General features: G+C 34.8%; 1 protein-coding gene and 1 long non-coding RNA gene across 8 annotated transcripts; one reads left to right on the top strand and one right to left on the bottom strand.

The window, feature by feature from the left end:
- The first annotated feature begins 370 nt into the window (after positions 1–370).
- On the top strand, positions 371–9592 carry LOC107813358 (beta-glucosidase 11). 7 transcript variants are annotated; one of them, XM_016638615.2, is made up of 12 exons: positions 371–753; positions 849–912; positions 1702–1757; positions 2520–2595; positions 2688–2759; positions 2897–2984; positions 3089–3344; positions 3896–4011; positions 4368–4588; positions 6832–6854; positions 6934–7021; positions 9250–9592. In XM_016638615.2, the coding sequence occupies exons 1-12, from the start codon at positions 580–582 to the stop codon at positions 9276–9278; spliced, it is 1263 nt and encodes a 420-aa protein (XP_016494101.1). In that variant the 5' UTR covers positions 371–579; the 3' UTR covers positions 9279–9592. The 7 variants fall into 7 exon arrangements, with proteins under 7 accessions (XP_016494101.1, XP_016494100.2, XP_016494106.2 ...); XM_016638614.2 differs by lacking the exon at positions 9250–9592 and having other exon boundaries at positions 6934–7254; XM_016638619.2 differs by lacking the exon at positions 9250–9592 and having other exon boundaries at positions 373–753; positions 4368–4622; positions 6934–7007.
- On the bottom strand, positions 7767–12038 carry LOC107813360 (uncharacterized). Its single transcript, XR_001654315.2, has 2 exons — positions 10765–12038; positions 7767–9208 (listed from the first exon to the last, which is right to left on the bottom strand). It is a non-coding gene; the product is annotated as an uncharacterized LOC107813360 (long non-coding RNA).
- Positions 12039–14168: the final 2130 nt, after the last annotated feature.

Here is a 14168-nt window from a genome sequence, read left to right on the forward strand (position 1 = left end):
TTAAAATATACCATTATATAGTTTGAAATAATCTAAGAAAGTGAAAAATAAAATTATATCCCTAGTAATTAAATAAATACTTAGCATATTTTTTTTAATAAATAAATATTCAATTCTATACTATATTATAGGTAGATAAATCAAATAATATTTTTAAAAATCTTTTTATATAAAAATATTCATCAACATATGTTTTTTTAAAATAATAAAGTAATGGACTGATTATAAAGGTATTTTTGTAAACAAATAATTCTTTTTAAAATTATACAATACTTTAATACATTAAACCAAACGACGAATAAAAAATATATGAGCGTGCACGGATAACTAATATGATCTTTACTAGTACATCACTTTCTAACATTATTCTTACCAAGCGACCCCTAACACTTCAAATTTGTTTTTTCAACTCTCTCTTGCTGGAGAATGTCCCTATCATACACTTCTTGTTTGTCCCCTCTCTTTGTAACTATGGGCTATACCAGAAAAGTGATAAAGATTCTTTCCATTATTGTCTTTCAAAGTTTACTGGAACTTACAAATATACGGGTCAAGAAATACAATAAGTCTTGAGGGTATATGTGGGTAAGAGGAGTTAATAATAGTCACCCATTAAGAATGATGCTCCGAAATCTGCAATCCAACTATGTTTCAATCCAATGTTTATTGGTGACAGTCTTTGGTACAGACCATTATTGCAGAGCTGACTTCCCTCCTGGCTTTGTTTTTGGTGCTGGAACTTCTGCCTATCAAGTCAGTTAAAAGATTTCTTCTTCTTTTTTCACTGATCAGTTTTTAATTGATGAATAGTAAGTGTTTACTCTTTGATTGGTTATATTTGAGAAAAGGTTGAAGGGGCAGCATTTGAAGATGGAAGGACACCTAGCATTTGGGACACTTTTGCTCATGCTGGTCTGTATTCTTAAAATCAATCCAGTTCTGTTTCTTTTTTCGCTTTGCATCCTTGACCTCTTTATAGTCCCATTAATCTTGAATTTGAGTGATAGTTTGTCTTATAGCCCAAATCATGGTATGTATTGTCCGTCTTGGTGCGACTGACCTCTTTGGATTTGTCACTTGAGCTATGTCATATGAAGCCCAAAAGCATAAGATACTATGTGAACTTGTACGGTCTTATATAGCACTTGTTTTCTTCTTCATTTCCAATGTGGTATTTGCCTTAAGTGTCATATGAACCCTTTCTTCTGAAGCTTGCCACCTAGAAGTCTGTTAGTCATTCTCCTAAATCCGCTCTCATCAGCCCCTTCCATCGTGACTGAAATGTCTTTTTTTCCCATCTATGGTAGTGGAGTAACCAGAGAACAAGTTAAAGAAAATTGAGATTTTAAGCCCATTTTACTCTTCAATAATTTAAAGCATAATCATAATATATGGCCTTGTGACAAAGCCAACACATCCTCTTTTTATTTTCTTACCTAATTTTAGAATTTCGCTCATTTATTATAAATCACTTGCTTCTCGCCAAACTGAAGTTGTTCGGTGATGCACAAATGATGCAGAAAATTGGTAAACTACTACTGATTGTTGTACATTTGAACAGGTGGATATACAATTTGGACTATCATTTATAAGTGGAACATTTCTTTCTTTTAGAAATTTAAAATCTCTTTATTAGGAAATACATGCTATGAGTTACATTAATGCAGATTGGCTGATGATATTTCAAGTTTTTGCTTCCAGGTTTTTCCGGTGGAGCCAATGGAGACATAGCATGTGATCTGTACCACAAATACAAGGTGTATACAATGACTCTGTTTCAATCTGATATAACAAAGTAACATGATATAACAAAATCAAGGTGTACACAAAGTAACATGATATAACAAATGGTTCTGTACTATCACTAGTTACAAGAGAGGTAGTTGGCATAGAAGTTTGATTGATATCCGACAGAAAATAAACAAGTATAACAAGGAATTATCGATGTAGAATATGGAACATTATTACCTTGAAAAGCAACTGAAAGAACTATTCAGTTCCATGCTTAGGATTCAGATACAATTGAACTTCTTGATTATTGTATTTTACAACTGCAACGTTTGTGGAATGACTACAAGTTCCTATCTTCCAATTCTCTTAACAACATGCCAGAGAAAGATTTAACTAAGTCTCTAGCTCTTTAAGCCTTACTCTTGAAGTATTTGTTTAAGCTTCTTAAAATTGATCTTACATAGTTAAGGTCCTTCACACGATAGCATAATCTTAGGTTTGGCATACCGCTAAGTGTCTGTTATATTTAGTTTATGGTCTTCAAGAAATGGTTCATTCTTTTCTACGTCTTGTAAAAAGTTGGTAGCAGTTAAATTCAATCAGGTTTTTCCTAAAGAAATAGCATAATCTTAGGTTTGGCGTACCACTAAGTGTCTGTTATATTTAGTTTAAGGTCTTCAAGAAATGGTTCATTCTTTTCTACATCTTGTAAAAAGTTGGTAGCACTTGAATTCAGTCAGGTTTTTCCTAAAGAAAGGTAGTTTGAGTTCATCAAATTTCCGTTGCAGGAAGATGTCCAACTCATGGTTGACACAGGCTTAGAAGCCTACAGGTTCTCTATTTCATGGTCTAGACTTATACCTGGTAGGTTTAGCCCCTTGATACTATGTGAAAACACCTCATATTATTTCCTTTTATTTCCACCCTCTTTGATGCCGCGTTTGTTCTCTTTCCAGGTGGAAGAGGACCTGTAAATCCAAAGGGTTTACAATTTTACAACAATTACATTGATGAACTTATCAGCCACGGTCATACCAAATTTCTTGGCAATTTCAGCACATTTTGTCAACTACACATAATAGAGAAAAAAGAAAAGCAAAAAACTGCACTTCGAGATTCCTCTGAAGAGCGCATTAAAAGTCTTTCGTATCTGTTAATATTGCAGGTATTCAACCACATGTTACACTATTTCACAGTGATCTACCACAGTTACTTGAAGATGAATACGGGGGATGGTTAAGCCGAAAGATTGTGTATGTCTATATCATATTTTTAACCTGTTTACTCATATATCAGTTTTAGTATCAGTCCATCAGATACGATTAACTTCAACAGTAGAATTTGATATCGACTTTAGGAAGGACTTTACTGCATATGCAGAGGTATGCTTCAAGGAATTTGGTGACAGGGTGATGTATTGGACCACCATTAACGAGGCCAATATATTTGCGATTGGAGGTTATGATAATGGCATCACCCCACCGGGACGTTGTTCCCCACCTTTTGGGTTTAATTGTTCTAGAGGCAGTTCATCTACTGAGCCTTATATTGTTGTTCATAACATGTTGCTTGCACATTCATCCGCAATGAAATTGTACAGGGGAAATTACAAGGTATGATTCAAAGATTCAATCTAGAAACAAACTGGTCAGTAAAATAACTTTCATCTGTATGGTTATTGAAGTCTCAATGATTTAGTGTTTTAGTGCTTGTTCTGAGGTTAGTTTGAGCATTTCTGTTCTTATAGTTTGATTTATTACAAATATAGGGAGGGCAACTTTATTACTTCATTTTCCTTCTTTGGTTATGCTATAAAGGTTGATTGTGTAATAAGTTTGCTCAATAATAATTTATCTAATATTTGTATTTATTTATTTGAATTTAGTAAAAATATTAAAATATTCATTTCATTCGCAGTTAGTACTATGTGCGGCACATTTGTGTAAACTAATTTAGATGTTTGGCATTATATGGCTTAAGTCCTTGCTTTGAGGAAAACTTTTTTCCTTCTTCTCTACTCTTGTTTCTTTGATGAAAGTACTGGTCTTTGTGGGGTCATGTAAGCATATCCTTTCTCATTTCCAGCTCCTTCTATTACTTGTGAGTGAACAACTTTACTTTAAGACATGTGCTTATTAATGAGAGCAAAACTTTTGCAATGCAGTCCACCCAACATGGTTTTGTGGGATTTAGTATATATGGTTTTTGGTGTGTTCCTTACACAAATTCAGGGGATGATGTAAATGCAGCACAAAGAGCTAATGAATTTTATACTGGTTGGTGAGTTTTAGAATTTCATTGGCTGATTAAAAGTATTTCTGACATGTAAAATCTTGCCTAGCAGCCGTATCAATATTACAGGTTTTGTTTTAAAAGACATAATTAAGTATATAAACCTGTGCTCTCTTGAAAAACTTCAACTTTTAAATGAGTGGTCACAGAATTCAGCAAAGCAAACAGACGTTCTGGTTTCAAGTTCGTCATCTCCTATTATCAAGAAAAATCATAAAAGTGTGCTTTCTCTAACAACTTAAGCTTTGCTTTTTGATGAGAAGATGGACATACAACTCAACGTTTTTATAGTCGCAAGCAATATGTTTGTTTACCATATTTTCCTTTTCCGACTTTGGCTGCAGGATAATGAATCCTTTAATATTTGGAGACTATCCCTCTGTAATGAAGAAGGCTGCTGGGACAAGAATTCCAACCTTCAGCAAATATGAGGCTAAGCTAGTTAAGGGCTCAGTTGATTTCATAGGCCTAAACCACTATAGGACAGCATCTGTTAAGGACAGGTCTTCCAGCATTGAAAAGAATACCAGGGACTTTGGTGCTGACATAGAAGCAGATATCTCACGTACGAAATCCAGTGCTTTCTAAGGTTGTGTTTGGTATGATGGAAATCATTTTTGGAAAATATTTTTTGGCAAATGACTTATTTTTAGAAAGTTTTTTGGTGTTTTGTTGGTTGGAGAATAGAAAATATTTTTCCGAGAAAAAAACATTTACCAAAGATTAATAAAAGTATTAGCAAATTGAATACTGTTTTGATGAAACTTTTGAGTATTAAAAGTTGGTAATATAATGTCTAAAATGTTGGTTAAAGCGGTAAATATTAAGTTAGGAGTTCAGATAGTTGTGAAGGAGAATGACTGCCGCCCAAAGGTGAGGGAAGTCTTTTTTTCCCTTTTGGTGGAAAATGTTTTCTCTGAAAAATATTTTTCGCAACCAAACACCATAGGGGTTTGGTCCCGTTGTATAAGAACAAAGGTGATGTCCAGAGCTGTAACAACTATAGGGGCATCAAATTACTAAGTCATACCATGAAAGTTTGGGAGAGAGTGGTAGAAATGAGAGTGCGAAGGACGGTGTCTATTTCAGACAACCAGTTCGGGTTCATGCCGGGACGATCTACCACAGAAGCTATCCACCTTATTAGGAGGATGGTGGAACAGTACAGGGATAGGAAGAAGGATCTTCACATGGTGTTTATTGATTTGGAGAAAGCGTACGATAAGGTTCCTAGGGAGGTCTTATGGAGCTGCTTAGAGGATAAAGGGGTCCCGATTGACTATATTAGGGTGATTAAAGACATGTATGATGGAGCTAAGACTCGGGTTAGGACAGTAGGAGGCGACTCTGAACATTTTCCAGTTATTACGGGGTTGCACCAAGGGTCTGCGCTCAGCCCATTCCTATTTGCCCTGGTGATGGATGCACTGACTCATCATATTCAAGGGGAGGTGCCATGGTGCATGCTATTTGCTGATGACATTATTCTAATTGACGAGACACGAGGCGGCGTCAACGAGAGGCTAGAGATTTGGAGACATGCTCTTGAGTCTAAAGGTTTCAAATTGAGCAGGACGAAGACGGAATACCTCGAGTGCAAATTTGGAGTTGAGCCGACGGAAGCGGGAGTTGAAGTGAGGCTTGACTCTCAAGTCATTCCCAAAAGGGGTAGTTTCAAGTACCTTGGATCGGTTATTCAGGGGATCGGGAAGATTGACGAGGATGTCACACACCGTATAGGGGTGGGGTGGATGAAGTGGAGGTTAGCGTCGGGAGTCTTGTGTGATAAAAAAGTGTCACCGTTACTAAAAGGTAAGTTTTATAGAGCAGTGGTTAGGCCTGCCATGTTATATGGAACTGAGTGTTGGCCGGTAAAGAACTCACACATCCAAAAGATGAAAGTAGCGGAGATGAGGATGTTGAGGTGGATGTGCGGGCATACAAGAATGGATAAGATTAGGAATGAAGATATTCGAGAGAAGGTGGGCGTGGCCCCCATAGAGGACAAGATGCGGGAAGCAAGACTCAGATGGTTCGGGCACATTCAGAGGAGGAGCACTGATGCACCGGTGAGGAGGTGTGAGCGACTGGCTGTAGTGGACACGCGGAGAGGTAGAGGACGACCTAAGAAGTATTGGGGAGAGGTGATCAGACAGGACATGGCGCGACTTCGGATTACTGAGGACATGGCCCTTAACAGAGAATTATGGAGGTCGAGTATTAAGGTTGTAGGTTAGGGGAGAGTTGTAAATATTTCTACATCACAATAGAGTGAGACTAGCCAGTTAGGAGTTAGACTAAGAATGTCATTGGTCATCTATTGATGCAGGGGTTTACCTGCTAGTCTTACTATACCAGTCATCTTTTTCGTATGCCGTATTCTGTATTTCATATCTATTGTATTGCTATTATTGTATTGCTATTATTTTATTATGCATTTTTATGGTACTAATATATCGGCTTCTGTTGCTTTTTGAGTCGAGGGTCTCCTGGAAACAACCTCTCTACCCTTCGGGGTAGAGGTAAGGTCTGCGTATATATTACCCTCCCCAGACCCCACGTGTGGGATTATACTGGGTTGTTGTTGTTGTTGTAAACACCAGAAAATAAGAATATTTCCTGTCATGCCAAACACACCTTAAATAAAGATCACTCTCATATTTTAACTGCTAGCTAACTCAGTTTCATCTGGATGTTTATCCGACTTCATTCAAATTATCTTTTCCATAGTTTATTATTTTATCTGCTTATGATGGATTAGATGATGTCAGTGAGCTCACTAATTTTATCTATTTTGAGTTCCTGCAGTTGAGGCATTGGCAGCAGATCAGGTGAAGCCTCTAATATAAGTTCTTATGTGATGTTTTCAAGATTTACACGTTCTTTCACTTAAACATTATTTGACTTTAGTATCCAGTGATACCTTCTGGTCTTTATGAATTTCTGGAGTACTTAAAAGAGGCTTTTGGCAACCCGCCGATTTACATTCAGGAAAATGGTGCGTCATCTCCAATCACGTCCTCTCCTTTGATTTTATGCTTTTGCACACAATTTGTGGGTTCTTACACTTGTGTGCTCAGCATTGTTTTTCCTTAAAAATGTAGCTTCTCCTTAGTAGAAGCAGAAGTTGTTTTTTGCGAAAAATTTATGTTACCAAACTATCCCAACGACACGGTCAAACACAAAGCTCATGAATTATCGACAACAAATGTGTGATCAAATTTCCATAAAGATGCTATCTCTCTCTCTCTCCTTTTTGATTTTACTAGTTTCTGTTATCAATTGTTACAAACTTTTTAAAATTGAAAATATCCAAAAATATCTAGATGATTTGTTAAAAGTTCTATAAAATGGATGTATATCAAATGTATTCAAATACTTAATTTTTCTTTTTCCCACCCAAACTAATTTCGATATGTAATAATTATAGTGCCCTAAATCCTACCGAATGATAGTTGGTTTATAAGAGATTTGAATTATGTTCTTCTACTTGTCTTATATTCTTCTACTTATATATCATTGAAACTTGGATTCAAATGATAACAATTGACTTATGAAATAATTTAACAGTTAACTGTGCATTGTAGGTACTATCGTTCACCCTCTTTACTTAGATTATTTGTTTCTATAATCTAAGATTTCTCTTTATGAAATGAGTTAATAACAATATATTTGATTTACGTAGTAGCCCTTTCACATAACCCATGACTTCTTAATGGTAAAAGTAAATAGAAGAGGGAGTAAAGAAGTTAAGTCTACTAATGGGCTTGGTAATTAGTCTAACACTTGAATAATACAACAAAAGGAAAATAACAAACTTAACGTTATTTTTCACTGATAATCAATAAGGATAGTATAGTAGCCAAACTTTTCATAACAAAAGATAGTCATTTTCATGATAAAGACTATGGAAATATTGTATAAAAAACATGAACAATTGTAAAATTTGCGCGAGACTCGTAAAACTAACAGGAAAAGAAAAAATATTACCTCATTTGAAAACTATAGATTGGTATTATGTGTTATAGACAGTTAGCAGGTATGCCAAATGAAAAGAACAAATGGTTAATGACCATTTCTCCAATTGACAAATGGTCTCACAGTAAGAAGAATTGCTTAATTGATTTCATTGTCCAATTTTGTAAAGTGAATGAAAGAAGGAGAGAATGTTGAAATACATGAATCTATAATAATTGTTGGAAGCTCAAAGGAGTAAACATTGAATGGGCATTCTAAAGGTTGAGATAGTATGTACATTTGCAATAAAGTATGGAAGATGAAAGGAATACTTAGGAGTTGAATAGGCTGCATTAAGTACAAATTTAATATTTATTGGAAGGTGACTTTAGTACTTTACCTTTTTGTACAAGAATATTATTGAAGTAATATTTATATAGTTAATGGGTAAAATAGTCCTTCAATTTTATGGACTTTTTGGTAACTCAACTTTGACATTTAGAGCTTACTACTTTTAGTATATAAATATAATATGATATGATTGACCTTTAGAGCTTCCTACTTTTAGTGTAATAATATGATTGATATGATATGATGATATGATTTGTTACTTTTTAATTAAAAGAAATTGAATATTTTAATTAAAGCCTCTCATAAAATAAATTCAAATCATTTATCTATTTAATAAAAATAATTGTATTAACAAATTTCTACATGTCTTAATTTGATACTCTAAAGCACTTTTTGGAAAGATACCCAAACTAATTCGATAATACTAAAAAAAACTCTTCTTAAATTATTTGGCCAAACGCAAATGACCACTATTCTAATATACTTTTCTTAAATTTCTTTTGACAAAAGTACTTTTCAAAATAAGCTAAGGCGTTAAACACAGTCATTTTCAAATAGCGATCTTTCTTCATATATATCCCTAGGAACACTACTTCCATGATTTCGACTTAGTCAGAACAAGAAACTGTATCCACATCTTTCTATTTTCAAGAACTTGGCGATTATATGATGATCTTGGAAGCTTGATCTCCCTTAAATAACAACCTCTCAACATTTCAGCACCCTGTACACTCCCCCCCACACTTCCTGTTGTGGGGTATTCTGGAAAAATATGATGAAGTTTGTAGTTGCAATATCTGCTATACTGTAGTTTCCTCTGAATTCCAAATGTAAGATTTCAGGATGTTAGCATAATCTTGTGACTTTCTTCAACTTCCTGAAGTGAAAGTGGAGATGCTAAATGATTTGTCTTGGCAGGTCAAAAGACTCGCGTAATGGTACACTAAATGACACAGCAAGAATAGAATATTTGCATGCCTACATTGGGAGTGGTCTTGATGCTGTAAGGTAAACCTCTTATAACAAAGTTATTGACTGTAGATGCAGGCAGAGAGAGCTCTGAATCATATCTTTGGTGTTATCTTTGGAAGAGATGGAAGGTCAAGTTTATTTGCCTCTTGTAAATTTGGCAAAACACTTTCAAAGAACTGAACAAATCAGAAAGTTAATACACTCTTGCAAGTTAAAATGTTGAGACAACTATCTTAATCACGTTGGGCCATCTTTTAGGATTTAAATTACATATATTGCCCTGTAAAGATATTTTACGTGTTGTCATTTTTATTAGTTTGCGACGACCATGAAAAATTCACTAATGACACACCTCGATTTTTAAAGAGTTAAAATTAATTAAGTGAGGGCCATGAGTTTTGGGATTTTATTTGGCATGACACACCTCAATTCTATTTTAAAAGATTTGTACTCAATTAAAACAATCTAGGGATGTTCAATTAAAGCAATCTAGGGATGTTCGGGGTTATTCTTAAGACCAATTTAAGATTACTCTCATCAAATGTCCATACATGCACATCAATATAAAAGGAGTCACGTAGTTTTACTACATATTAGTGTCAAAAGCAAAAAGTAGAACAGTACAAATGTCAGCACAAACTGAAGTTACAAACTGAAGCACACATTTAAGTGAAGAAACACATAAATGAAGAAATTATTAAAAAAAAATATATACATGATTAAAAAAAATACATGGAAACTGAAAATTGAAATAACTATGACATGCAAATATGAAGTAAAAAAATATTTTTTAATTAAACCGAAAACCTTATCAATTTATCAAGCAAAACACAAAGAGGCAATTTCTTGTTTCTCATCCAAATTAGGTACTAGTTTGTTATTCTAAACGTCTGTCTCCCATGACTATGCTTCTAATCATTTACATTTTGGACCAAACACATGTTGTCTTTATATATAGGTACACTGTCCATCTCCAAACTTTTTCCACATGAAATGCTTTTCCTCTTTCTTTCTTTCTTTTGGCTTATATAATTTATTTAAATGTTAGTAGTCAAATATTTCATTCTGACACCATAACTTTTGACCATTGAAAAGACCCTTAGACCCTAAACCATGGCTTTTTCCAAAATATGCATGCTCAATAGTATACTTTGCCTACCTACACCTAGTTTTAGTTTTATGATAACCTAAACTAATTTTCGGCCTAGAAAATCAAGGAGGATTGTAATACAACAGATGTTTTCAATTTCCTTATTTTTGGGACCAAACTCGAGATAGTAAAAGAATGACTTTACTAGTAGCAATCTAATATAATATGCATTTCACACATCAATTTTCATTACATAATCGCTAAAAATGAAAAAAAATAAAAAAAAATAAAAGATTATTAGCTAGAAAAATAGTCATGATTTTATATTAAACCAGATCTGGAAAAATACAGAAATAAGAGAACATACTTACTTGGACTTGAATTGACCTATTTGTAAGGAAAATCAGCTAAACCATACCAAACCCAGATCTGAAATCTTAAAATTATTCCCTTAAGAATTGAAATCAAAGATAATCGGCCATATGTCTTTATCGTTTTTGGGAAAAGTTATTGAGGAAAGAGAAATGGGGAATTCCGAATTTTTGTTGTCCGTCCTCTTTCTGTTGTGTGTGTGTGTTTTTATGTAGAGAGAATGATGAAGAGTGGGTGGAGGAAATATTTTTTGGGGAGAGTGGGGAACATGAGTGGGTAAAGTGGGGAAAGTGGGGAGAGTGGGGAAAATGGAGAAAGTGGGTAGTGAGTGGAGAAAGTGGGGAGTGAGTAGAGAAAAGTAAGAATAAATTCAAACATGGTCAAAAATAAGCTGTTCACAGCACCTAAACAGTCCTGCAGGAGATCACCACCTTCACTCGTTAAAATTTTACCCTACCCACCCACAAAATACATATCCACACCCAGTGTTTGCATCAATTTATATAATGCATATTAATTATGGTTAAGTTTTAAAGGTTAATGTGCAAACACATGTTATCCATATTGTTTTGGTCAAAACACCAGCTGCTGATAATCTTCTTTTTTTAAAAACCGCCTTAGATATTATGATTTGGGTAGGAACGAGTCAAGGACCATATCTTGGGCAGAACCTATATATTGAGGTGACGAAGAACCTCTTTCTATCTCTTAGAACTCTATGTCGAAGTTCATTAAAGCAATTTTTAGAAGAAAAAGAATTTGTAAAATAAAACTTTCATGGATATTATTCTTTTCAGAAGTTTTACAAATCCCCCCCGGCCCCCCACCAAAAAAAAAATCTTAGAAAGAATACCTTAAGCTTTACGAAAAACCACCTTATATTAGACACGTTATTACTAAAGAATTTTCAAATGGTCCTTCATATTCTTAAAAAAAATGGTAAGGAACTATCTGGCGTACGTAGGAACTTTACAAATTAGCAAGTGTATTCATTCACCTAAAAAGATATTGAAGGGGCAGTGCTTAGCTTGCTTTTCTCTTGGCTAAAGTTTTGGTCATAATGTTAGTTTAATGTGTGCTTACTGCTTAACTCATTGGTCGGTGAAGGAGACGTTTTCTTGCAATTTGCAGTTAGTGTGGATTGAATTAACAAAAAAATGCGCGGCGTGGCCTCCAATAGGGCTGGTTTTAGTGGGAATAACTCCGTAATTGGTGGTATTTAAAAAATAGCTACGCTTCCTCTCTGTTGTGTAGCTGAAGCTAAGATTCTTTACTAAATGCTACTATAGTATTATAATATTTATTGCTAAAGTTCTATCATTTTGTCATACTGTTATGTATCAAATTATAATTTTAACAAATAATTTGTTGAACAACTCAAATAAATTATGCCAATCACGTAGATTTTGATGAATAATTTAACAGATAGGCCGTGCCACTAGCAACTAGCAGATAACACAAAGTCATACCAATTTGGTAGAGTTTGGTGAATAATTGAACAAACACAAAAATCATATCAACCAGGTAGACTTTGATGAATAATTTAACAAATTGTTGCAGTTTCTTCTTCAATTTGCATCTCGTTCACTAGATTAATGAAAGTTTTCAAATATTCCGCTAAAATCAGCCTTTATGGGGGTTATTCCTATCAATCTCCCTTGAATTAGTCAATGGCCTTTCGAGGTATCTTCCTCTTGTTGATCACCAAAAAAGGACATAAATTTGGAAAGAGAAATAATAAAATAAAATAAAAGGAAAATAAGAGCAAAAAAAAAAAGGAGAGAAGAGAATAAGAAGATGAAACCAAATCAAAACCGAAGCAAACTTATTAGAAGATGGAGAAACTAAACTACAGAGTCAAATAAAGTAGGCGTAATGGGTTCCTGGCCACTTAAATTTTGTAAGGCTTTTGAAAGCAGATACACGAACTTTGAATTTTCCCATTTGAACACTCCAACTTGACAAAATGGGTAATAATAAATACATTTGACCGTTGACCATACCTATGTGGAAGCACTACAGCTGACATGGCTAAACTGTATGCAAATCACGCTCCCAAGACGCGTGAATAGAATTGTTTTTACTTAAAACAAATTAGAATTAGAATAAAATATAAATAAAAAAGAAACATGAAAAAGAAACAAAAGACTTTTCCAATTTTTTCATCTTCCCATAGTGAACGTGGATTAAGTGATGTTATCAGATGAGTAAGTGATGCTACGAACTTCACCAGACCATGCCGGAACATGTAAGTTAAGAATCCTAGTGAAAGAGGCTGAGTAGAACTGGAGGGTGCGTTGGCATTTGGTCGAACACTGTTATATGAACAATGTGCAGAATGACCATTTTGGATATTCGAAAGATTTGGCCCATGTAAGGTCTGGTTTGAAGGTTTGGAAACATTCTCCTGAGGAGCAGGAGTAGTTTGGCATTGGTTTTGAGTCCTTTGGTTTGCCTGATCACCTTGCCCCGCCAACTGGTGAAGTTTTGAGTTTTCAACTTGGTGGTGATGGTTGATTTTTTGAATGGATTGAGCTGAATCTTTGCATAGAGGATCCATGGGTGTAGTAGGATGGATTCCAATTGGAAATTGGTCTCCAATTGGTCCAGAATTGATAGGGGCATTTCGTCGAACACCTTGCTCAACCGGACTGCCTGAGCTTTTGGATTGTAAAATTGGAGGAATTGGTTGGTACCCATATGAAATTGGAAGTGTAGGGGCATTCTCCTCATCAAGGCGAACATTTTGGTACCTTTCTTTTCCAATTTGGATACCTGGAACACCTTGCGCGTTCATTTTTGCCTCGCCGGAGTTCTGCTGCTCGTCGGAGGGGACGATTCCCACGGTGGAATTGTCAAACTATGTTTCAGGCGTTTTTTTTCCTTTTTGTATTTTTAACTTTTTTTCTGATTTTATATTTAAAATGGGACCCACAAATAACACATGCAAGTAATAAATAGGTTAGCATGATGTGATGTACATGTCAGCGCAATTGGTATACACGCTCTGATGGATGTGTTTATTATTACCCATTTTGTCAAGTTGGAGTGTTCAAACCGGAAAATCCAAAGTTCGTGTATCGGCTTTCAAAAGCCCTACAAGTTTAAGTGGCAAGGAAGCCATTACGCCAATAAAGTACTACTATTGTTTAACTTTTGACAAGAGTATTAACTCAATTTAGTATAGTGTATTAGATAAAGTTGTGCGTTCGAGTCTCATTACCGTTAGAAATAAAATATCATCGTTCAGACAGTTCGATAAAGCTTATGCGTGACATTGGGACGTTAAAAAACTCATGAATCGGAGCTTATTAGTCATGTCTAATTGATTGTGTAAATTGAAGAAGATGTGATTAAAAGACTATTTTGGAAAAACAGAATTGGGATGCACTAAGTTTGGTAA

This window comes from Nicotiana tabacum, chromosome 22 (assembly GCF_000715075.1).
Source record: "Nicotiana tabacum cultivar K326 chromosome 22, ASM71507v2, whole genome shotgun sequence".
Lineage (NCBI taxonomy): Eukaryota > Viridiplantae > Streptophyta > Magnoliopsida > Solanales > Solanaceae > Nicotiana > Nicotiana tabacum.

Coding starts and splice junctions, on each gene's coding strand:
- LOC107813358 (XM_016638614.2), top strand. CDS start 580: ATGTGGGTAAGAGGAGTTAATAATAGTCACCCATTAAGAATGATGCTC. Junction 754..848: donor CTGGAACTTCTGCCTATCAA/GTCAGTTAAAAG, acceptor ATTTGAGAAAAG/GTTGAAGGGGCAGCATTTGA. Junction 4,589..6,831: donor CATAGAAGCAGATATCTCAC/GTACGAAATCCA, acceptor GAGTTCCTGCAG/TTGAGGCATTGGCAGCAGAT.